The sequence below is a fragment of the Lepeophtheirus salmonis genome, chromosome 1 (genome assembly GCF_016086655.4).
Source record: "Lepeophtheirus salmonis chromosome 1, UVic_Lsal_1.4, whole genome shotgun sequence".
Lineage (NCBI taxonomy): Eukaryota > Metazoa > Arthropoda > Copepoda > Siphonostomatoida > Caligidae > Lepeophtheirus > Lepeophtheirus salmonis.
The window spans coordinates 4,798,888-4,825,053 of NC_052131.2; the positions used below are offsets into that span (position 1 = coordinate 4,798,888).

Sequence of the window (26,166 nt, forward strand, 5' to 3'; positions counted from 1 at the left end):
TCCATAGATGGATTTTTACCTCGTTCTTTCAAACCCAAAAACTACCTTAATGAAAATGTGAAAGTTTGGTAATTTTTAGTAATAAGGAAAGATCAAAATCAAGAGATTATTTTTAAGTATCTTGAAATTTTTATTTAAGAATAAGGAAAATATTCTATTTTACCTTTTCAATGTTTTTTTGAACATCAAAATATGCCCAATATCATTATATTATAGTAAATGGATTTTATAAATTAAAAATTTTTGTTAGTGAACTTCCATTTTTTGAGTTAATTAAGGTTAACCTATTTATTGAATTTTATTTGATGATAGACAATTGACGTAGACTCAAAATTACGCTAATTAATCATAACAACATTAGATTTGAACATCAAAAAGATATAATTTGTGATTATTATAGTTAAAATATTAAAATTTCATTTTGGATAAAAAGTTGTAGAAAATATTAATTACTAATAACGAATACCTTCAGCTTTTTAGTACTAAAAATGGACTCAAACTTTGATGAGATTTTGATAAATATATTAGTTTGTTAAACGAAATTTTAACAGGAAAAAAAAGGAAATAAAAAAGAAAAGAACGGATTAATTCATGACAAAATCAAATAGTCCAACAAAAAAAAAAAAAAAAAGTTATATTCATTCTGAAGATATTTCATAATGTTGTTTCAACAAAATAGAAATAAGTTAAAGTAGAAATTTGTCTTTTGCAGAAAATGAATCATATTGTTTTGCCAAACTATATCGATAATGATCAAATTTTTCGCTAAAAGAAAGAATGAACATTCAAATATAAACTATAATTACATAATAAGTTAATTTCTATTATAAAACCTCCTTGTATACAACATTTTTTGTTATTTCTGTCCTTTTGATGTAAATATCATCTAACATGTAGTAGCCCTTTTGAAACTCTTGAAAATGCAAGATAGAATTGACCATGTGAAAATACTGATTTTGTTTACATGAGAAAGGAGAATCATGTAAATTGTTAGCACGAGTAATCACACTATCTCACTGTACATATGTATGACATACAGTAAATAATCTTACTTTATGGGGTTTTAGCATATTTGAATGGATACATTAGTCTATTTTTTTCTTTAAAATAGTGTACGAGTATGTTACCTCGAAATGAAATAACAAAGTCCATGTGATGTTCTATAGACAAGTTATAGCGTCACGACAAGGATGTAAAATGGTGAGGTGTTACCGTGAGTATTCCATACAATTTATAAAATAGTAATGATCCTTCACGTATCATTTCATTCAATGAAATCTTAGTCCATGACGATTATTTACGTATTATCTAGATGACTTTAAATATGTTTAATTTCATTTTTAACTTTAACCTTGAATCGTCATGAGGATGACTTGTAGAGTTGTGTACAAAGGTACATATACTGGGGCGTCCGCAGGATTTTATTTTGAAGGTGGCTTGATAATTGAATTTTTTTTCAAGTTTCCAAACCCTTCAAAAAATATTAAATTTTTGAAAAAATATTCAAAAATCCACAGCTATTATCAAAAAATATAAATTTGTTGAAAAAAAAAATTCAAAAATTCACTGTAGTTTACAAAAAAATTAATTTTTTTGAAAAAAAAAAATTCAAAAACTCACAACTATTCCAAAATATTACATATTTTGGAAAAACGTTCTAAAAACCAAAGCTGTTCACAAAACTATTTTTAAAAATTATATTTCTTCTATAAAATTTTTTGAAAAAAAAATTTAATTTGTTGTAGAAACATTTCAAAAATTTATAGCTATTCTCAACAAAGTTTCAAAAATCCTCAGCCCTTCACAAAAAAATCCAAAAACTACAGCTGTTTACAAAAAAAATAGATCCCTCCAGCCGACCACCTGCAGACGTGCCTAATATATGTATTGTATGCACAATAAAATTTGTCTCTAACGACGGATTTACAAAGGCAGGAAGGGAAGGGAACTAAAGGAATTCTAACCCTTCTATGTATGTACCTACATAAAGATAGCAAGGAAACCATGCTTCCACCAACAATACAAACTATTTTTAAAACATATATATGATAATACGTACATAAATAGTTTTTGTTGTCATAACCAGTCACATTTTGCATTAGTACAGCAGGGAAACAGGTAGCTCCTATTCTCCTGAAATAAGTTGGCTGATACTATTAATAGGTATTTCAAACATAACAAGAGATTTACCTGTCGGAGTACATATGTACAGTTAAACCTCGATATAATGAACCTCGCTTCAACGTACAAAATCTATTACTCCAAATTTTGCCGCTTGGTGGCGTGGGAAGTTTATTTTTATTTCACACCGAGGTTTCGACTGACTGTCTTAAGAATTATTTTTTTGTTAACCTCTGCTGTACATTATTACTATGGATATAAAAAAGCGTGTGAATCTGAGTATTGGTGATAAACTAGTACCAATAAAGAAGTTAAAAGCTGGTGCTTCAGTGGCTAGCCAGTGATTTTAAATGCTGATAGGTATACTACTTCTAGAATAGGCATGGTATTTTGAATAAAGTGGAACATGGTGAGGCTGTCAGTGCTGATAGCATCGTAGTAAAATCTTATATGGTTAAATTAAATGAATTAATTAAGAAAAGAAAAGAAGGCTTGCATTTAAATCAAGTTTATAACGCTGATGGAAGTGCTTTTTTATGTTCTTTAATTGGTCAGATGGAATTGTATATAAGTAAACATTATAGTATTACATTTACTCTATCTGACGTAGGAATCATCTTTAGCATTTATCAATCAATTGTGGTTCATTTTAAAGTTTTTGGAGGGAGCTTAAATGATTTGTGAAGTGTTGGCAGGGGCTTTTAACCTGCATGGTGAACCTGCCGTAGTCTTAAACAACCCACAGGGTTCATTTTGAAGTATTTTGAGGGGCCTAATTTTATTGTGAAGTGGAGGGTGTTGTTTTTAACCTGTTTGTCGGCCCTGCCATTGCACAAAACAAGTTTTGGCTGAGGTATTGTGATTTTGTTAGTAAATGACAGGAAATTATTACCTTGACATTTTTGATGCTTCTTTAATTGGTCAGATGGAATTGCACTGATTCAGTATAAGTAAACATTGTAATATTACATTTACTGAATCTGACATAGAAATCTTCTTTGAAGTCCGTATATGCACATAAAGTATATTTCCTTTTCTATGAACGATCGGGGCGTGAACCTAAACACATTGAACGATGTAGCAAGATGGACAATGCGCCTGAAAGAAACTATTCTCTTGAACCGCTTTTGCCGCAGAATACGGAAGCATTTCAGAACGAAAAAAATGCCTGGGAAGAAAATAAGCAGGGATAAATTTACATTTTTTTTTTTTTTTTTGGGGGCAAATGCTGAGACTTAATGTGAGAGTTGCAAGTCACTACTAACCAGGGGTGTCCACAATGGGAGGGCTGGAAGGCTGTAGCTCCTTAATCAAAGAATTCATGTTTTTGACTAGAAAATTTAATCTATATAAATTTAAAAAAAAATTCTAGGACATTTTATTTTTCATATTTTTTTCCAAAAAAAATTAACTTTCTGTGAATAGAAAATTTAATTTTGTAAAATTTTCTTCGAAAAAATTTAATTTTTTTTGAATAATTGTAGGTGTTCGAAACTTTTTTCCAAATTACTTGGTATTTGAATTTAACTTTTCAGATTTTTAAACAAAAAAATTTAATTTTTCAATTTTTTTTTCTAAGACATTTTTATTTTTAGATTTTTTATCAAAAAAAAAAAAAAATCCAAAACCAAGCCCAACCCCCAAAAAGTTATAAGGTGCTATATTCTTGGAATTGTTTTACTTCAAACATGCTTTTTCCCTTCTATTAGTCCGTTAAATCGAGGTTTAACTGCATTTAACTAAAGCTTTTATGCTATATATGTGAGGCTGTGCTAATAAAATATAATAAAATATGTAAGAAAGAAACAATATTGTGCATATTGCCGATTATTATGTACATCATATCATACCATACAATGAAACAATGAAATGAAACATATTTGATAAATCATATGTGGTGAATGACATGCACCCAAAAGGTGTAGTCAAGGGGGTTGGCATCAGGGCTGAAAGTTGGCCAAAAGTGTCAAAAAAGAGTTCAAAAGAAATCGAAAGAGTTTTGCAACGGAGAAGATGGGGTTCATTCATTGCTGGTGTCAACAGTGGCCTCTTCACCCTCACAAGGTTCTTTCCACCCACTTTTTTGATAGCTCGCTGTACAGTCTGGTGTGAAATCCCGGGATCTCTTGAATGGGCCGACATTGATTTGACGTGATTGTCCTGGTCTGTTCTCTTTAAGTCATCCGAGTCCAGTTTTACCTTTTTGACAGAGCCCTTCTTCCTCTCTAACGTTTCGAAATTGCCGACGGCGTAGATGGTGATCCTGGAGACGCCTCACTACTTGGAGTTCGCAAATGGAAATTCCTCCATCACTTTCAATTGTCATTTTCTCGACTTGTACATAATCTAGAGAGCTCAAGTTTCTTTTGTTTTGTATCTCTAAGGAAGCAAAAGAATGATAAAAATAAATATGTATATACTGTTTATGATCATGTAATTGCTCTTGATTTGATATAACCAAATATGTTCCTAACTTTATGATTTTATTTACCTCGCATTGATTGCTCACATCTCATACTACTTCAGAAATAATATACATTTCAAATATGGAACATTTGTGACTTGTGTCATGTATGGTATTTACATTTATGTCTAGTAGATCTAGACGGATTCTATATCCCAGCTTTACCTCTGTTTTAACATTTGTCTACCTTGTCACTTTATTTTAATCTGTAGACAGTTTTATAGTCAGTGTGTCCTAGAAGATTATAGAATAAAGTACACGATCCACCTTCGTTCTTCCTACCTCTTCATTCAACTTATCCATAGTGCCACCTAATAGAAGATGAGTCGAAATACTAATATTATCACTTTTATAAGCTATTTAAACAATACAGTTTGTGCTGAATGAATATCATTTGTGAGTTGTTTCCTATCAGCATTACATGATGCACGTGTAATATTCTGATGGAAATAGGATCTTTTTTTTTAGCTCGCAAGCTACGTAAATTGAATTGATCTTTCATTCCTTTGAAGTCAACAAATCCACTGACAATTCTTGTGGGAAGACAGTCAGTGTTTTCAAAAGTGGGAAATGAAGAATGTTTTGCTATTTCAACTGCTTGGCAAACAAATTAAGCTTCCTTTGGAAGGTTTTCACTTCATGAAATGTACACATTTCATGAGCAAATATACCCTTACCTCGTAGTTTTTGTGTTTAATTCATTTATCTATTCAAAAATCACATACCCAGCCATTTCTCACTTTCAATTTCCTTTGAAAATTTACAAGAAATATTTGTCATATTGAAAAACATTGAAACTTCTTGCTTTGCTTCATGATTTCCCCAAATAATAAATATCTGGATAATCTCTTTAATGATGAGGCAATAATAAAACCTTACACTTGTATAGGAAAAAGTTCTACATTTACCTTTAATTTAATTCTACTTTTGCAAATTTGCAAATATGAATCCACAAATACAAACTCTCAACCTTAATTAATTAGTGAATTAGTAAGTGTTCAGATTTCAATGGACCTCTAAGGTACCCATAGTTGTAAATCTTAGTCATGACCAAAGAAATAAATCAAATTCATGGTCTATTTAAAATCTTTTCCCACGCAAAATGAAGCTTATTGTGATTGCACAAATGACGTCACTTTATCACTTTATGTCCTTTTCCATTATATAACTTTTTCTTGTTATTTCACGGCGTTACCATGCTCACACAAAAACAGATATTGTATTTTTTGTCAAATGATCCGATCTAATAAGTTAGCTCCCTTTAAGTTGTACACAATTATCAACAATTAACCTAACTTATAACTGATTTTCGACCTTTTTTCGGTTTCTTCTTCAATGAAAGTTTGTTGCGTAATATGAAAGTACTTTGTCTTAATTTTTAACATCTTTTTTTTGATCAATATCTATCATTAATTGTTTGGAGAGTGTGGGAAGATATTCATATACTCGAATTTCAAATTATACAATTCAATTGCATGTATTTAAAAATATCAACTTTCCCACTATACTATATTCTGTCATTCCTGAAAATTTAACTCAATTCTCTTCATGTTTTAGAAAGTTGTGTTGTTTTATTGAAATATCATATTTTATTAGATCACAGACTTTGGTGTAGGAAAATTGAATATACGAATATCTTCCCATGCATTTTATAACATACATACTTTATTTGCTCTATTTTTGGGGAAGGTTTTATATATAATTGACACTTAAATTTAAATTTTTCATTTAGAACTCCAATCCAAAGTAATAAATTTACTGTAGCTCCAAAAAACTATGAAATCAAACCGTCATATATTTGGAAAGTTGCCTACAAATAATTTCATAATAAAGTTAGAGAGAGACATATGTTTTTAAGGCCCGGCAGCATACACAGTTTGATGAATGGGCCTAGCAAGCCGTGGAGGATTTATTATTGTAAATGTGAGTCTTTGATTACATAATCTAGTCGATTTTATAGCTTTATCTTCGAGTTAGTTAGATTCAGTTACTTATTAGTGGGGCTCAGGCAAAGCCAGTTGAAAAATAAAAATAAAGTGGAATGGATGACGTTTGACGCTTCTCCATCCTCTTGGTTCTTGTGTTTAAGCTTCATTTATTTGGTATTGTGATCAACAATGCAAATCCAACAGGGCCAATTCAAATCAAGTTGGCGCCCTATGCAAAATTTTAGCCATTAATATGTATATTCAATATTATACTGACATAAAGCTGAATATATTAATTGCTTTAGACATTTATTATATTCTGAGAAAACACAAATACCTCTAATAATATAATAAATAATTACAAAATGTAACATCCATAGCCAATGTAAAATATAAAATTGAACTATGTACAAAAAGCTAACTGTAGACAAGTTACAAAATAAAACTATTACAACTGCACGAATATATGAATAGTGTATACCGTTGATATGCACTTATTATTTTCATGCAAATGAAATGGAGTTATTAACTGGCCGGAGCAGTGCACTCAGGTTGAGTCGTAGTCAAAATATAGGCAAGTGATTCAAGATTAATTTTATCCTCTCACATGGCAAGCATCCCTCCCCCCTTCTACCCCAAAAGTCTTGCATTAATGTCTCTTAGAATAAATAATAATAAAAAAAACAGAACCCACCTGTCTGGAGAGGTCAACACTATAGACAAACTAAGACCACAGTGGATGATATATCAGAGATGAATTCAGAGGAAGAATTTACAAACTTTTGAAAAAATCGGCAAAGCAATTAAATACCAATCAGATGCCTCTCCAAAAAAAAAATCAGCCAGAATATAAAAATATCTATCCCAACTGGGCCTGACAATTAAAGACGTACCAGACCCTATTTTTAATGGCACAACTTGTGCCAAATATAATTTTGAAAATATTGAGCCCGGCCCGAAAGTCAAGTTAGGTTAGGGGTCCCCCTTTTTTTTTCTTTGCACCCATTATGGCACCCCTGAACGAACGGCACACTTAAATTTGCCTGTATTTTCTATGCCACGGGGCAACCTATCAAGTTATCAAGGTAACGGAACGCCAAAATAGCGGAATGTTTACGAGCCTGTAAACATTATCAATTAAAAGTAGTACTTCTTACATAATTATTTAATAAGAATTACATAAACAACTACATAGTACATATATAATTAATCATTTAGCCTAGAAACAATATTACATTTTAATTAATAAAAAAGTTTATAGGAGTACAATTTAAAAAAATAAAGCGAAATGTTTGCTTTGGTCTTTTTCAAAAAGTGCTACTATAAACATTTTTATTAATTAAGATATAAATTATTTTGTCCTGTATATAATCATAGATTCAAATAATATGACCAACCAGTTATGTTATAAAAAATCAAAAAGTCCATTATTAACATGGGCTTCCCTGATAATTTGAAGAGGGTTGTGAGCAAGATTAATAGAAATACAAGGTTATACCATCATGAAATCGGGCTTGCTAGAATTTTCAATCTGATGTATCCAACAGACTACTGTGTAGGACAGGCAGATTTTGATAAAACACGCAACCGTTCATAGTCTATGACGTCACTATTGCTATAATTTTCAACTTAATATATCGTACCGACAGCACGGCCAGAAAAACAGATTTTGACGAAACACGCAACCACTCTTCTACTATGACGTCAATGTTAAAAGCGTGGTGGAAGTCAAACATTGGTTGTACACGCGTTTTAATATAACCTTGTATTTCTATTCACCTTGGTTTGGAGGAGTAGATTAGCTTTAATTTCGTTTTATTAGAAAAACAGCAATCAGTCCTGAGATAAGTGAAAAAAGTCCCTTGCGTATCAATCAATGATATAGAAAGGATCCACAACGGTTTTGATCGTTACTCTTCGTCTTTTATGACTAGGGATTACTTTATATATATACATATATATTTTTCTCGTCAAGAATAATGATAACAGCTTTGGAAAGTAAAAAATCATGTTCAGATTGTAATTACAAAATGAGCTTGATTTTCCATTTTCGTAACCTATATCTATAATACGCAAGGAGATATAAATACATCAGGAACACAAACAGCTAATATTGACATAGGTTGGCACGGAGTAGACAGAAAAAACAAACAATGTACCTCTACATCGTAATATAACGACTTATTCTCACCTAATATATTGACTATTAATACAATTGTAGTAGGCATCATATAATAGCTAAGAAGTAGTACTTTTAGCATTTCAGCGGCAACATACTTGGGAATAATTATTATGAGAGTTTAGACATCCCTCGCATTTCCCCTCCTTCAAGATACATACATGTAAATATGTATTAGTGATGGGACGAGGCCAAATAAATCCCGATGCCAATTCTTTAATATTTTAAATATTAGTTAAAAAATAAAATTCTGCTATCAGGGGCGTCCACAGGATTAGATTATAAGGGGGCATTGGTTTTTATGAATTATTTTGAAAAGAAATTGAAAAATTAAATTTTTTGGAAAAATATTTCAAAAATTACATTTTTCAAATTTGATATTTAACTTTTTTTTTTTTTAAATACCCAACTATTCACAAAAAATTATTTTTTTTAGAAATTTTTTTCAAAAGTTCATGGATTTTCTCAACAAATGAATTTTTTTGGAAAAAAATTCCAAAATCTGCAGCTGCTTACAAAAAATCCAGAGTTGTTCTCAAAAAAATTTCAAAAATTATATTTCTTATAAAAAATTTTTTGAAAAAAGTTCACATGAAATTAATTTTTTGGGAAAAAAATCAAAAATTATATTTCTTATAAAAAATTTTTTGAAAAAAGTTCACATGAAATTAATTTTTTGGGAAAAAAATTTGAAAACTTCACTAAAATTTCAAATATTAAATTTTTTAGTAAAAAACAAAAACTCCTTCATGGGGGGAGAGGGGCTATTTTTTTATTAACTTAGAAAAGTAATAAATATTTATATACCAATAACAAATAGGAATGGAAATTGCAAATTAAAATTATCTAACCGCTCCTGAGAAATGGTTTAAGTACAGAGTACCTTCGGGTACTCTTGAAACGGCCCGGGAAATACTACAAAGACGAGTGAGCAGATTGTTTTTTCTGCGGTTTAACAAGTGAAACAACCGACCACATACTCTGGGAATGCAGCAAATTAACATAAATCAACAGCGGCGTACAAATCATCATTGAAGAGGGATTTGCTCTCAAACTTTCGAAAAATGTTTTTTGTTTTATCAACAGCAAACGACGGAAAAATCGACGCAATAATTCCAAAGGCACAGTATATAATACACAAATTCTGCAATACAAGAGACGATAACTTTGATGGCTTTTTACCTATATTAAGATTGCATTTAATGACTTTGGATGGATAAATTTGTATTGTTGTACATGGTTACCAATGGTGATTAGAGTGATCGGTTTTTTTTATTTTTTTTAATGACATATTTTATTTGTTAAATTGTTATATCTCTGTAATCTGTATTAGAAAATTGTTGAATCAAATTAAATGCCCTCGTGGCCATCAACAAAAATAAATATATTTATGTACCAATAACAAATAGAAATTGCAAATTAAACAATATTTTCCCGATCCCGATTCCAGAAAAAAAAATCCCTATTCTCATTCATTGTCCCATCACTAATATGTATGTTGTATGTATGTACAGTATTGCACGTTCTTTATGAATGATGAATCTATACTTCTACCGTGTGTTTTGTAGAAAAGTAGGAGGAATTGCTGAGAGAAAGAGATAGAGAGAGAAAGGTATGTATGTAGCAGTCAATGACTTCTAAGTATGTCTCTATTTTTTTTCCTCTTCGATAAATATTAAAGAGAAAGGCCCATAGAGAATATACAATGTACATATATTCTACATAATAATATGTAAGCAGTTGATAAAATCGATTGTCTGGAAAAGTGGATAGAAACATAAATAAATAGATAAACTAAAGAAAAATGCAACGACCTCATCCTTAGTTGAACCAAAAATAACAACAACCAAATAAAAAGGCCTGTGAAAGCACTGAGTAGGCCTTAAGCCACAATAGGCATTGCGCTTGATTGAAGGAATTATAAGTTTATCTTTAAAAAAAAAAGAGGAAAGGAATTTTCACTTCTAAAAATGTCATTGAATGAATGAGGTGCACAGTAATAAAGATCATTCCGAATTAAAATATAACCTTTCTGCTTATAAAAAGCTCGTTTGGTAAATCTTTTAAAATGTATATTAAAAAGGCAGCTGAATAATATGATTTTCTTCTAAAATTTAGGCATTTAAAAAAAATGAAAGGCTTGTGCTTTATAAAATAAGAAAAATATTTATTACAACATAAAATTTTCAGATTTTTTACCTGCACTTGGTCTAGGTTAATGATAAATGTGCTGTTTTGTTTTCGTTCCTTTTGTTAGATTTGAATTTAGTTTCGATTTTTTTCGGAGAAACATTTCGAATCTTGTTGTTTCAGAAGAAATAACTTGTAATTCTTGTTTTTATTTTTAAAAAAATTGAATGGGGTGTCCCCCAGATTATATTTGTAGGAAGGGGGGGGGGATTAGTTTTTTTTTTTTGAAAAAAAAAATCTAAAACTCCATAACAATTCACAAATAATTTCTAATATTTTATTTGAGAAAAAAATTTCTAAAATTCATAGAAAATTAAATTAAAAAATTAAATTTTTGGAAAAAAATTCAAAAATCCGTAGTTTTTTAACTATTTTCTCTTTTTCATATAATTTTTTTTCATCCTGACCAAAAAGTTGTCTAGTAACAAGCAAAAAGTCCTTGATTTGGGGGAAGGGGGTAGCTCCCCCCCCCCTGCCTACCTCATGCAGAAGCCTCTAAATATGAGCTCTAATTATGTTTATTTATTTTTTTTCAAAATATAAACTAATTTTTAGGAAGATTGGAGCCTGGAGCAAGTTCACCTAACAACTCCCCTAGAATAAGTCTGTATAGAACTCAAATATTAAATAGTGCAGTGGTTCCCAACCTTTCTCTAACTGCTGAGCGGTCAACGCTTGACAATACTTGGGACCAGGGTTAGGGGGGGGGGGAATTAAATAACAATAATAAACGTGAATCCATATGGTACTCATATGACGCTTTATTGCATTCAACAGTATAGTGTTATTAATTTATAATATCAAAAACTGTCTGTGACGAAAATGAATAGTATACCTGAGCTTGTTTAATAAATCTAGATTTAACTAAATAAAAATTACCTTGCACTATTATTTAACTATTTTAATTTGTATTTATTCTTAATATTTTCGTCTTCTCCTACTAACTGTAGATGAAGTAGTAAGTCTTCCATTATCAGGAACGTCCGCAGGATTATGATTATTTTCATACATATATATATATTTAAGAAGAAATTTAAAAAATTCAAAATTTGGGCTCCGCAGCATAATATGCGGAATGACGTTTTTTTTAGAAAATAAATCCTTTACAAAATTATCCTTCTTTTTTCTTTCAAAACCAGAAATTTTTCGAAAATTATTTCAATTGGCCAGGGTTTATGATCGTCCTGGACTTAGATAATAAATAAAACAGAAATTTAACTATTTAATTAATAAATTTTAATGTATTGATTGATCCGCGGGCCGGAGTTGAGTTGACATAGGGGATATGTATAAGATATGTTCGTTGAGTTCAACATCCATTTTTTCAGGGCTGTGCGTGTGTGGAATAGGGGGATTTTAGTTTGCACAGATCCACATCTATCCAAAATAACATTAATTAATTATAATGAATAAATTAGTATTTATATAGATATTTTCTGCGTACAAGAGCCCTTCCCCTATCTTTTTCACGAAAGTGAGAGTCGGAATATGTACGGAAATACATTTGTAATATTGCATATGTCGTTTTTTTTTTTTTTTTTTTACATCAGCAGGGTTCTTATATGTACGTACAAAGAGGGAAGAAGGGAGAAAGTGAAGGAAGGCGTATAAGTATGTTGTAGAAGTTTTGTAGCTGATAGATTAAAATAAGCGCAAAATACAAATATTTGCAAACTTCCTTTTTAATGTAAATACATGTTGTAACTTTAGGAATGTAAGAATTAGTAGGTCCTAGACAACGTCACTCAACTTGATCTTTTCTTTATTGTATCACTTCTAGTACTGGTAGTCCTAAGGCACAGTCCCAAAGATCAATAGGATTGGTTCTAAGACTGGAATGGGCCGAAAAGAACCCACACAACATTAGTAGTAACCATCTACTTTCTTATGGGTTTGCATACATATTACAGATCCTTTGCTTTTTTTTGAATCTCTATTGATGATTATATCCCTTACACATTCACAAACTGATTTTAAATAGAGTTGATAATTAAATTAGGAATGTGAAAATTGTCTAAATACTCGAGAGTGTAAATAATAAAAGTATAAGTTGCAAACTCTCGTGGACAACATAATATCTACTGTCAGAGATCACCTTTGCTTGATAATACGTTCGCATCTTTAAAATAGGGAGAAATAATTAATACAAACACTAATATCCCCTAAGTTATCAGAATATACTTTTTAACGTATGCTCACGAAGATTTCGATAATTTTCCAATATTATTGATAATTATACAATTAATTTGTATGCACGTTGTTAAAAAGTTTAAACTATATGACGTTATGAGATGTACACATTACGAATTGTATTGCATACAATAAAAGTAATAACTACTTTCAAGTCCTAAATTGCGCAGCGCATATTATATAGCATTCTTTCCAAACTATAGTGTATTCATATGAAAAGTCATTGTCCATTATTGAAGAATGGATGCAACGCAGAAAAGAGAGAGGGAACGTTGTTGTGTTCTCGCGTAGACTTGATATGCAATTTTTATGTACCCAACACTGTCTTGTGCGTCAACGCGTATGTAAACACAGATAAAACATTACTGAATTGATAGCAGCTGGAAAAATGAAGCAAAACAGAGTAAAATATAATAAGGAAGGAACTATAATAATAATTCAAATGCCTTCTGCTTGATGATTTCTTTTACGCATTGGAGTCGCCTGGTCGTTCCCCCTCTTTTTGCGTCGTATATATAATTTTATATATATTTCAGTTCTTTTATGCATTAGTTTTTTAAGTATGTAAAATATGAGTACTCTCTCTCTCTCTGACTCACTCATCTTAAAAATACCCAAATAATCTTCAGAATATGTATAACTAATAAAGAAAGTATGATGGGGAAAAAATAATATTATACATTAGAAAGTCGAGAGAGAGAAAGCAAATCCTCCTCCACAATGCATGTAAGTCAATGCACTTCCTTCTCCATGTAACTTTTTTTCATAGTATCAAACACATACGTCGGTATATATACGTGAATCGTTTATTCCTCTCCTTATTTACAACATTGATATTATAAGGCCTGCAACAAATGGCCCATTATATTATTATTTCATTTAGGAATATCAGACAAAGAAAAGAAGGAGACGTTGAACTCCTAGGGGCCCATGAGCGAGCAGTAAAGAGTAAGAGAGATATATAAAATAAATTGTTCCTTTCTTTTTATGAATGAAAGGGGAAAGTTATAACTTAAGAGTCAGAATTGGTCCTTTCTTCCTTGCCGCTCTTCTCAGTTACTAGTGTAGTAGGTAGTATATTCACAAACAACAAAGATCTCCAAGAGAATCAAACACGCATATATACATACAATCTCCAAAATAACAACATAAGAACGAAACAACCGACTGCAACAAATTAGCGTCAACGCCTGAATGACGTCATTTCCCTTTCACTCGCTCTAGAAAGTCGAATGTACTTTTCTCTTTCTTCCTATCTATCTCCCTCTTTTTATTTTGTATTATTTCTTACTACTACTACTACATCTAACAATTTACATAGTTAATAATAATTCCCGCGCAGATTCCTTTCTCTATACAACGTCGAACATAAAAATACTACGCAGTAATTTTCATCACCATCATCATCTGCTGCTGCTGTCTCCTCGTTCGTTGCAAGGTGTAGTTTAGTACGCAGAGTCCGGCGTGTTCCCTCCTTTACTACTAAGTAAGGGGCCCGATTTGGGGTTGTGCCTTACGTGCGCGCACGCTGTCTTTTTACACACGGAGGAGGGGTATACAAAATTACAAAAAGAGTACCGGCAAGTACGAGACTAAATCCTTGCCATTCCTTTTTTGCTTAGCTGTAACAATAAGATTCTACGACTACAAATAAAATGCTTGAAAGACTACCCTCCCCTAGTGTTACGTAACCCTCCCGGGTCGAACTCATCATTAATAGACATGAGGTCAAAAAATGCATGCATGTTTTCCTTAGAACTCGCCTATTTTCCAATATTAAGTATTCTCCATGGTTACTTATGAACTATAGCTGGATACATATTTGAAAGCGGTTAATATTTTTTTATGACTAGGAATTTGTATTTCATTGTAAAGCAAAAAAAGAATTAATAAATCGTGAATCCCTTGTATAAAGAAACTGCTGCGCTTAGACCGGCAACAATAAAAATTAAAGTATGTGTAGAGCAGCAGTATGCTGTATGCGTGTGTAAAAAAAAAGGAGGAGGAGTAGGGGGAAGCAGCATTGTGTGTAAGTGTAGACTCTAGTGTGTACAGCATAAAAGAGGCAAAAAGAGGGAAGAAGGCCAAAATGGCTGGTACACGTGGGGGGGGGATTTTTTTCTTTTCCTTCTTTTTTAGTGTGTATGTTGTATTTGGTATAATAGAGACTCCGTCGACTCATACATACATACATACATTTTCAACAAAAATAAGAAAAAGAAGCAGAAAAATACATACATCGAGTTGTTTTAATCAGTTCAATGTGCAATGGCGGGAAGTGCGGTTCTATGTCCCCCAAAAAAATACTGGACTTTACCATAAAAACCTCTAATAATATTTATATTAGAACAAGAATTAGCACTTAAATAATTAAATACATAATAGTAGTGAATCGGCCTATAGCGTATAACTAAAGATTCAGCTGCAGCAACAATCCCGAACATTTGTCCTTAGTTTTTTAAAGTGTTGCTCATTGTGTTGAATAGTGCGACGTGTTTAGTTGGCGGTGTTGTTGTGGTCGTGTGATAAATCTACAATAGTGTCAACGTAGTCCTTGGAATTATAAAGATTTATCTCTCTTTATAGTATTAATAGTCGATTCAAAAATCGTTTATAAAATTAGGTAAATAATCATAAGTTACACAATAAATAATGGATTATTCCGTCAGAATAATGACTCATAAATATTCTAAACAAATACCATAAATAAATGAATATACATTTAATAATCCCTTCCCTGTTTTTTACAGGAATTAACAAATTGCAATAATTATAAATAAATATGGCGCCGTATAGAGGATCTAGCGGTGTATACAAATCCAATGGAGCGGCGACATCGTCCCCTTCCTCCACGAATGCAAATAGCATTTCATCCTCCTCTTCATCAAACAAGGAAGAAATGTTGGAGAAGTAAGTCTAATTCTTATGTTACAACTAGTGAGGAATCAATCATAGTGAATAGTACTACTGGATACGGCACCTTTTGGAGGGCCTCTCCCCCTCAGCTCACTACTCGCTCTTCTTCCTTTTTATTTAGTTATTTCTCTTTCCTTCTTGAGCTTAAGTTCTTGTTTTCCCTTCCTCCTTCTTCTTCTTCTTCTCTTCCCCTTTTTTAAATCACTTAACTTGCAAAACTATGTAGAATATATTCCATGGGGGCTGGTGATGAGTACATAGTTATAAGTACTTGCTTCTAGTGACGGAACAAGCCACTAATGACGTCACACCTCGCAGATGCTCGTTCCCCCTCTTGACTGGGGATGGATGAGAATTGAGAGATCCCTCTCCTCACTCCAACAAAGCCGTAGAAGGTACATTGGTATTATGAATAGTGAACATGGTAGATGTCCTTAGGACTAAAGGTCATATTCTGCCGCTGGTACGATAGCGTAAGTGTGTGTAAGAGAAAAAACAAGTGGGAGGGCAGCCGCCGCCGATTCACCTGAAAAGTGTCCTTAAGAGCGCTCCTCTTCTTCAAACTACTTAGTGCGGGGTCGTTGTTCCGTTGTTCATTTCTTCTTCTTAGTACAAATCTATTTAGTAGTAGTAGTAGTGATTGAGTTGAGTCGTGGGGATAGTCTTTTAGGAGTATTATGCCTGGTGAAATTGTTATTTCTATCTCTTCTTCTACTTCGACGTCCTTATCCTCATCCAATTCTTCCTCATCTTCCACCACGTCTTCCATTAAGAATTCCCCAACTACTCACCACTTCCAATCCCAAATTGAGCTCGTCTTTCATTACAAGTACATACTACATCATCATTCATAAGCATTCTTTCTATACTTTGATTTCCTTCTTTCCTTTCTTCCTTCCTTCTTTCTTTTTTGAGTGGAGGGATGCATTTTATTTTGTTATGGGGGGGGAGTGAATATACGTCCTTGAATATTAGTATATTATTATTTATATTAATAGAGAGCTTACTAGGTCATAACACCCATTGGTTTGTTTCATAAGTATTTCCTCATGAGGGAGACTTGATACAAATGTTTTTGTTATCCTTATTTTGTCCGTTGTTTCATATCCCTTTATGACACTGCAATTTTTTAAATATTTTTTTCCTCTTCTTCTCTTTCAGATACTTAAAGGAATTCCGAGTAGAGCAATGCCCTCTATTTCTTCAGCACAAATGCCAACAACATCGTCCTTTTACCTGCTTCCATTGGCACTTCCAGAATCAAAAACGAAGACGGAGTCTTCGAAGAAAAGATGGAACATTTAACTATAATGCTGATATCTACTGTACCAAATATGACGAAACAACAGGGATATGTCCCGACGGAGACGAGTAAGATTCATTTTGTTTTGTTTACTATTTGGTATTTTTTACTTCTTTTTTGCCACGTTACATGAAATCGTACATTTAAAAATTATAAGGAAAAAAAAAAAAAAAAACATGAAAGAGAGAAAGATAATATATACATACATACATACTAAGCCCTGTATGTATATGCAGTGCATATTTTGTATAATATATAGAGATATAGATGATATAGTACCTTTTATTATCATACTTATTGAATTAGAGTGTTTGTGTAATGTTAAGCCGCCCTAGGCTTAAAAATCACAGGAGTTCTAGTTATATTATATATATACGTATCAGACACTATCAAAATAATATTAAAGTGCAGTTTTTCCATCAAGGACACAATAATACATGTTATTATTGAATAATCCCTTTCCCCCTTGTACGATGGATAGAAGGATGAAGCACGACGATGCATTTGATAAAAAGGTGTGATTATGAATGATTAACACGATCAAGTTATTTTTATTTTATTTTATTTTTAAACTCGCATCATAGGATTATTGATATTTTAATAATAATTATTATTAATAATAATATCAACTCTCCATGTACATACATACAATAATATGTAGTAAATTAATCTGAAATCTGAGATGTGTACTGCCTTAGTAGTAGTAGTATTTTATTACCAAAAACGAAAGAGTTCTTATTTATGACCAATATATACATATATGTGTGTATTCAATTTGCTGACTCGACGTCTTGTTCCTAATTTGCCATACTCTACCATCGTCATGAAACTTATCGTTTCTCTAGTTTTTGCATTTTCCATTAGAGGGTTGCATTATTATTTGGAGTTGTATGAATAATGGAAAAAGCAGTTTGATCTTACATGGATATTATAAACAATTATTCTCTCTTTGTGCTTCTTCCAACCATCCAAGCAATTATTATTAATAGTAGATGTAGTATGCTTCGAGTAAGGACATGGAGGGGGAAGAGAGAGAAGAAAGAAGGCCAACTACTTTTTCCCTTTTTTTTACGTTTTCTGATCTTTGTCTTTTAACCTTGGTTAAAAATAATAACAATAATAAAAAAACGACACCCATTAATAAGTTGGTGCGAGTTTGTATACATGACTTAGTGTATGGCCTCCTCCTCCTCTATATACTACATATCAAGGTTTCCTTCCAAATTAGAAAACAATTTGAAGAGTTTAGAAATAGAAGGTGTTTGTTTAGTAGTAACTATTCTGATTATGTTTACTACTTAATCAATGTAGTATAAAAAGGAAATATACTCAAACATGTGTCTGTATGGGAGGGAGAGGGTTGAGGGAAACTTTCTATTTTTTTAAAGTTTTTTTGTATATAAGTTTTCTTAGAAAGCACATCAATGTGCGTTATTGTAGTTGTTGTCTGTTACTTGGTTGATTCATAGTTATATATGAGATTATTCACCAAAATACATAGAAAATACGGAAGAAAGGGGTACATAGTATGCGTACATAATATCTACTATATTATAGAAAAAGAACACATACGGGAAGAAGAAAAGAAAGAAGAGTCTTTCTGTTCTTATAATAGATATTACTAAGACGCAGGATTTATTTGTCCCTTCTTTCTCTTTTTATTTTACTGTCCCCGAAGTATTTATGTTGTACATATCATTTATAGTATATATTGTTCAGAAGAAAAGGGTTGTTGAACTCTCTTTGATGTTCAATGTCATACGTCGGGTATGGACCTTGTAGCAGCAATAGTAGTTGTTGTACAAATGCTGCCATTGCTCCTTCTACTTAATTGCATGTACAAGGACTTCTCCATGACGTCACTTATATCTATTTGTGCACAGCATTTGCGGAAGTAGTGTAGTGTATGAAACTAACTTGGAACGAAGAGAATGTATACATATGTATGTTCTTAGAGAAATGTATCAGTTGTTGCCATACGTCCTTATTATAAGTAAAATAATAGTAAATGAATGGATCATTTTTTAGGGGGGGGGGAGGAAAGAGGGGCATTTGTAGAGATACCGCCAGTGCCCCATTACTGCTGCTGCTGTTGATTGATTCCCCTTTACATATGTATGCATCAATGTATGTATATTCCTAAACAAAGAAATACAGTTCATATAACATACACACTTTCAGACTAATATATATTATATACTCCTATTCCAAGAAGAGAAAAAAAATAGGATTTTTTAAAATAAAATATAAGTATGTATTCTTCCCTTTGTGAGTATGAGTGTGTCTTTGTTTCCTTGTACATATTTATGTATGTATATTTGAACAAAGAAGATCATCCATGAATTTCTCTCATATTGAAAATAGCCACCAACTCCTTATATTTGTATATATATGAGAAAGAGAGGGGGTGTGGGGTGGGGTTTCACTCTTTGCTATGTGTTCTACTATTACTTTATTTTCTACGTTGTAGAAAAAATGTGCTTCTATTCTTCTTTGTAAAAGGGGAAAGCTGCTAAAAGGGTAGTAGTGGTGTTTATAACATAATAGTAATAGTAGTAGTAGAGAGAGAGAGAAAGAAAGAGAAAGAGAAGAGGGAGGAAGAAGGGGGTGAAAAGCTTTCGACGATCACTCTTTATGTTCATATATATACATAAATATAAGTCATCCTATGTTGCTAAGGAAGAAGAGAAGAAAGAATCTCTGAGGGGTTTATATCTTTATAATATGAACATTTGGTAAATGTATGTAAATACAGATAAGAAAATGTTGCATTTTAACATATAACACAACAGTTATTCCCAAACATAATTACCCTCTCAAAAAATGATGAACTTTACTTTATAACTATAATGGATAATATTTTGAGATACTTGGAGCTAATTGTGAAAACCCCTTTCAGTGAAAAAAATGATTAATTATTGGATAAATTGTTTTGACTTACGAGCTCCGTTCAAGAACGAATTAAACTCATATATGAAGGTATTACTCTATTATATATATTGTTGTTGTAGTATAATGTTTTTTGATGGTGAGGATGAAGGTTATCTGTTTAATGGTGGGATTATTACTTTACTTATTTCTTCCACCACTTCTATATGGATATATATTTGTATAGTATACATATATGTATGTAAGGCCTTAATTAAAGACAAGGTTGAGCGCAAGCAAACGCTACACGCTCCTGATTTGGCTGGATATTATGCTTATTATTAAGGAGGGGGAGAGTGGTTATTTTATTCGGGGATTATGGTCAGAAGGAGAAGAATGGGTAAAATGAACTATAGATAGATATATAATATTTTCATTTTCTCATTTCAAAGTATATATATGTGTATATAGAGGTATATTATAAACCTGTTATAATTTCTGTGCCTTCTGAGTAAAGGAACGAAGGAGGAGGGAGGGAGTGAGGGTTTCACTCTCAATTCTCATCTCCAAATAATAATGCCCTTAACGAAATACTACTTACTATGTTATGTTATGTACTACTTACTATTTCTACTACATCATAACTTATAAATGATAATAATAAATAAATACTCGTCTACCTTGCCAATGGGGGCAATGTATGCATTTATTTTATTATTCTTATTTTGAGTGGTGCTACAAACTTGAAAGAAAAACAATAAACAGCTTTGATCATACTTGTTAACGTTGTTACTACTATTACTAAAAATATCAACTGGGTATTATGTAATCCAAATACATATTATAGCATCTAAGTTCCCCCAAAAAACAACACTTCATTTTGTACCCATTCATACATGCATTGATATATAGCTATCTACCTACGTCTCGTGGTTGAAAGGGGGGTACTTAGTTACTTTGAATTCCACTATTACTTCATATACATATGGAGTACTACTCTTGACATTTTGAATTGTCCTTCGAATATGTATATATAATATACATACATAATTAACTAACCAGATATCCGGTCTATTATTGCTATTATGACGCATGGTTATCCTTAAAAAGAAGAAAAAATATATATATATACTATGTTCGTAGTAGTTGTTGTAGTATCTAACATTGACAATGAAAATTAAAATCTCATTTTCGAAGGTTATCAGGGGGAGCGTGTTTGACGAAGAGAAGGTTCACTTTTTCTTCTATGTATTATATATATATGTACTTCTTTGCTGCTGCCTTACATACACACGATATAATGACTTGCTTACGCTTGTTTTATCATTATTATTATTATCTCAGAGGTCGATGAATGTATTTTTATTTTTCAAGTCATTATGAATGATGAAACTTTTTTTTCTTCTCCTTCTCTACTTTACTTCTAAAATAATGATGGCAACTACCCCTATGTACAATATACATACTTTTAAAACTCTTAAAATGCTTGCATAAAATGTATGTTTTGTACATATAAGTAAGACTAATTAAGTCACTCACTTTCATTTCATTTATATTTCAGATGTGTATATCTACATCGTACAGCCGGAGACACCGAGCGTCGTTATCACCTCAAGTATTACAAAACAGGAATGTGTGTTCATGATACAGATAGTCGAGGGTTTTGCGTGAAGAATGGGACTCATTGTGCCTTTGCTCACGGTGCAAATGATCTCAGACAATCTGTATATGATATTAGGGAACTTCAAGCTATAGAAAATGGCGAAGGAGAGTCGCTTGTGGGTCCAAACTCATTAGATAAAGAAAGAAACCTTCTTAATGATGATCCTAAATGGCTGGATACCACCTTCGTTCTAGCTAATTATAAAACTGAGCCTTGTAAAAAACCACCCAGGCTCTGTCGGCAAGGATATGCCTGTCCACAATATCACAATAACAAGGATAAGAGAAGAAGTCCCAAAAAGTTTAAATATAGGTATGCGTAAACCTTCATATGTATATTTAAAAAAAAACGTATTAGCTAAGATTATCATTATTATTTATTTGTGATGGATGTAAAATAATAATAGTACATATAAATGTGATTGCATCATGTTTATATTACACAATCAGAGTCGTCTGCTTACTCATTCGTCATTTCTATCCCCTCAGCTTAATTACGTTATGTACATACATGAAATGTACTATCAAGATATACTCACGATTAATTCATTTATTCATGATTGTAGATCAACTCCTTGTCCGAATGTCAAAAGCGGGGATGAGTGGGGAGATCCAGTGGGTTGTGAGTCAGGGGATTCCTGCCAATACTGTCACACTAGAACTGAACAACAATTTCATCCCGAGATCTACAAATCTACGAAGTGTAATGATATTCAGAACACGAGTTATTGCCCCAGAGGTGCATTTTGTGCTTTTGCTCATATTGAACGTAAGTACTTTTTGCTTCTTTTACTTCTCATTAAATAGTTACTAACTTTATTTATTTATATTATTAACAGAAGAAGCAGTGAGTTTAGAGTCAAGTCCGTCACCTGATCCAGCAGGTATTGTGATGGGAGATATATTGCATCAAATGCTCCCTAGTAATGAAAATGATACAAATCACACAGACGCCACAGTCGGTAGAATGGATGTGAGTTTTAATTTTTATCATTTGTGAATATTTTTGTCTACAACTCCTTCATTTAATTATTTAATAAAGACTCGTTTTTTGCAGATGTCGTCAAATGAATTAAATACAATGTCTTTTCAAAATCGTGCCCCTGGATCTCAGTTGAGAAACGGTTCTATAACAGTAAGCCTATGTTGTTGCTTTATTAATAAATTTATTTTTTATATCATAAAATGACAATTTTAATATAATATTATGTGTATTTTAGCCTCCTTTTGAGGAGAATGGTGTTGCTAGTCCTATTGAGAAACCTTCCTCAGCAAATGACTCCAAATCTCTTAGCACGAGCATTGATTCAGCATTAATTACTCCTTCTGTCTTACAAAGTAAAAACAGATATCTCTCTGGTGGTGATAACCGTGATGCTTTAATTTGTAGAGGCATGTTCTCCATAGGTAAGCCGCCTCACAATACTGACTCTTAAAACTATAAAAATCCTAATTTTAAATGTTGTATTTCAGATAATGACCCTACTCTGTCTCAGGCGCAGAGAGCTCAAAAAATTGCGAGCTTGATTTCTAAGGGAAACGTATCTTCAGGCACAACGACCAACACATTTTCAAATTCAGGAGTTGGATATTTCCCCTCTTTGTCCGAATCACTTGACTCAGTCGGTAAGTTTGAAATTCATCATGTTGTGTATATGGCTTCAGTATAATCTATTATTTAATTCTATTTCAAGGAACAGGATTAGAAGATCTCAATTTAGATCCCTTCGATTGTTCAAAAAGTCGCAAATCCTCAGGATTTAGTGAAAAGATTGGAGGATACGATGTTAAATCTCGTAATTGTTCTGGCAACTCTTTATCTGCTGGTATGAACCTTTTCGGTACAAATGGATCTGCCCCTGTAATGATACCCGGGGATTCTAATGTTTCACCATCTGGAAACTCGCCTCTTCATAATAACTTTTTGCAAAATTTTAGTAACATGAACGGTCCAAGCGGTCATGATGTGCAAGACTCTGTACGTTAAGAGACTTGATTTTGATGGCCTCATTAATTATAAAACCTTTTTTTCCCCTTCTAGAACTGTTTGATAAATAATAATCAACAAAGGAATGGCAATTCATTGGGCTTGTTTGCTGATTTGAGCTCCGAGTCAAATAAAGACGTCGAATTAAGTAGACTGAAAGATGAATTAGCTCAAACTAGACATAAACTAGTTGCCTGGGAAGAAGGTATTCAACAGGCGCGCTCTGCTTGTGAGGCATGGAAGCAAGAAACGTCCATGGCCACGAAAAGCTGACATGGCTCTTAAAGAGAAGGACAATGCCATGGTCAAAGTGAATCAGCTGCGGAAGGAAGTTGATCAACTCTCTGGCGGGCCTTACCTTCACGCATTGGCTAGAGTATCTGAACTACGTGTTCTTCCTATGGGAGTTCTCAAAACTCTGGAATGGAACCTTCGTAAAGATCTTAAAGAAGTTGAAAATGTAATTTGCATATACATTTTTGGAATGCTTTTAGTTTGTAATTACATAAATGTTTTCCTATCTAGGTTATACAAAAACAGCAGTCTGAGTCAAACAACAGTTGGAACAATTTTACTCCGAATACGACAATGAATGACTGGTCACTGAATAATCTAATTGCTAATCAACAGTCGATGTTTGGCTCCATGGCTGCTCAACAGTAATGATGACGAAAATATACTAGTAATACGATCAAATTGATTTTTCAATCAATTTGACTAAATAAAATAATTATTGAGGATATATTTATATAAAAAGAGAAAGAAATACTTGATCAAGAAAGGAAAGAAACAAAAAAAAAAAAAAAAATGAATATGCTGCCTCTTGATTTCTAATTCATTTTATTCCTCATATTGCATTACTACTACTACTACTACTATATTACCTATTTATATATACAGTTATTACATTACCTGAGGAATAAGGATGTTTTTAGTGCATGGTATTTCTGCATTGAGTCAACGATACAACAACAACAACCACCAATATATATAATTTATTACTCTTCTTCTTCTTCTTCTTCTCTTAGATGATAGCTATTCCTAGACATTATTATCTCAAGGAATGCTATTACACTTATTATACAAATTGAAATTATGGACTTATTAATGAATAATGATGATGTATAGTATTTTTTTTAAATAGGATGTTAAAATTGTATAACAAGCAAATTATTATTATTAAAAAATTAAAATATCCCCCCTTTACTCTCTATCTAACTACTTTTGGGTAATTTATTATTGAATTTTTTTAAGTGTGTTAGTTATATATTTATATATTATATCTTTATTATTTATGTTCGAAACTTATTGTTAATAATATCTCGTCAAATAGTATTGGAGCCCAAACAACCAACCCGCCGCCCTCTTTTTTCCCTTTTAAATTCTCCTAAAATCAAACTTAATCCAGCAGGCACAACACATAAGAATCAGGGGGATGACCGATTGTACCCACACAGAGTTTACCACTTTTTTTTTTTTTTTTTTGCATTTAAAAAAATAATATTATCCATTATATCAGTTATACCGCTTTTAATAATACATGAATAGTTAGTCACAATACGGTTTATCCAAATCATTTTGGTTTGTTACATAATATTACCAATGGCTCTATTATATCCCTGAATCTTTGTAGTTGAGTTGCTGTGCTTTTAAAAGGATACTTATTGTCTTTTAAATGAATGAATACATTTCTACTACTCTGTCTGTGTCCGTGTGTTTTATAGAATTACAAAACCAACTGCTGAAGACTACAAATTATATATATTTTTTAAAGCCATGATACCCTCCCTTGCTTTCCATCTTTTAGTTTTTTTTTCCTTAGAAGAAAATGAATACTTAATTCAGTAAAATATATATATACAATAATGTTTTTCATGTATTCAGGAATCGTATCTTGATATATGATCAATAAATCCAAAATTCAATTAGTTTTTTCTTTTTTTCTAGTAATTCAATTAATAGTTTTCCAGTGGAGTGAATTGTTTTAATTAATCAACAAAAAAAAAATACAAAATCAATGAGCTATTAAAAAAAAAAAAAAAAAAAAATTATAGAAAAATAGGAGTTTATTATTGACATTATTTTTTTTCGTTTTTTTATTACCACATAGTCATGAACGTGCGATATTATTGGGTATTATTCTGCATTAGTCAGAACACATCTTTTTTAATCTCTCTCCTCTGAGCTCTACTATTAATTCATTATTTTTAATTTTTACAAGGCCCCTACCCCCTCTCCAATCAATAATATATGTAAATATATATATGTTTCTCCAATATAATGCAGTAACATTCGATCCTCAAGGAGAGTGAGAGGACGAGCCTTACCAACCATTTTTACTGAGAAAATAATGATTTT

General features: G+C 31.9%; 1 protein-coding gene across 1 annotated transcript; it reads left to right on the forward strand.

Moving 5' to 3' along the window:
- The first annotated feature begins 14,087 nt into the window (after positions 1-14,087).
- On the forward strand, positions 14,088-24,574 carry LOC121114491 (RING finger protein unkempt homolog). Its single transcript, XM_071887268.1, is given in 13 exon segments — positions 14,088-15,695; positions 15,823-15,982; positions 17,150-17,359; positions 21,721-22,134; positions 22,388-22,590; positions 22,661-22,794; positions 22,879-22,956; positions 23,042-23,228; positions 23,295-23,447; positions 23,516-23,799; positions 23,863-24,068; positions 24,070-24,268; positions 24,334-24,574. Coding segments are annotated over 12 exon segments (2,334 nt in total). The 5' UTR covers positions 14,088-15,695; positions 15,823-15,854; the 3' UTR covers positions 24,472-24,574.
- The last annotated feature ends 1,592 nt before the right edge of the window (positions 24,575-26,166 follow it).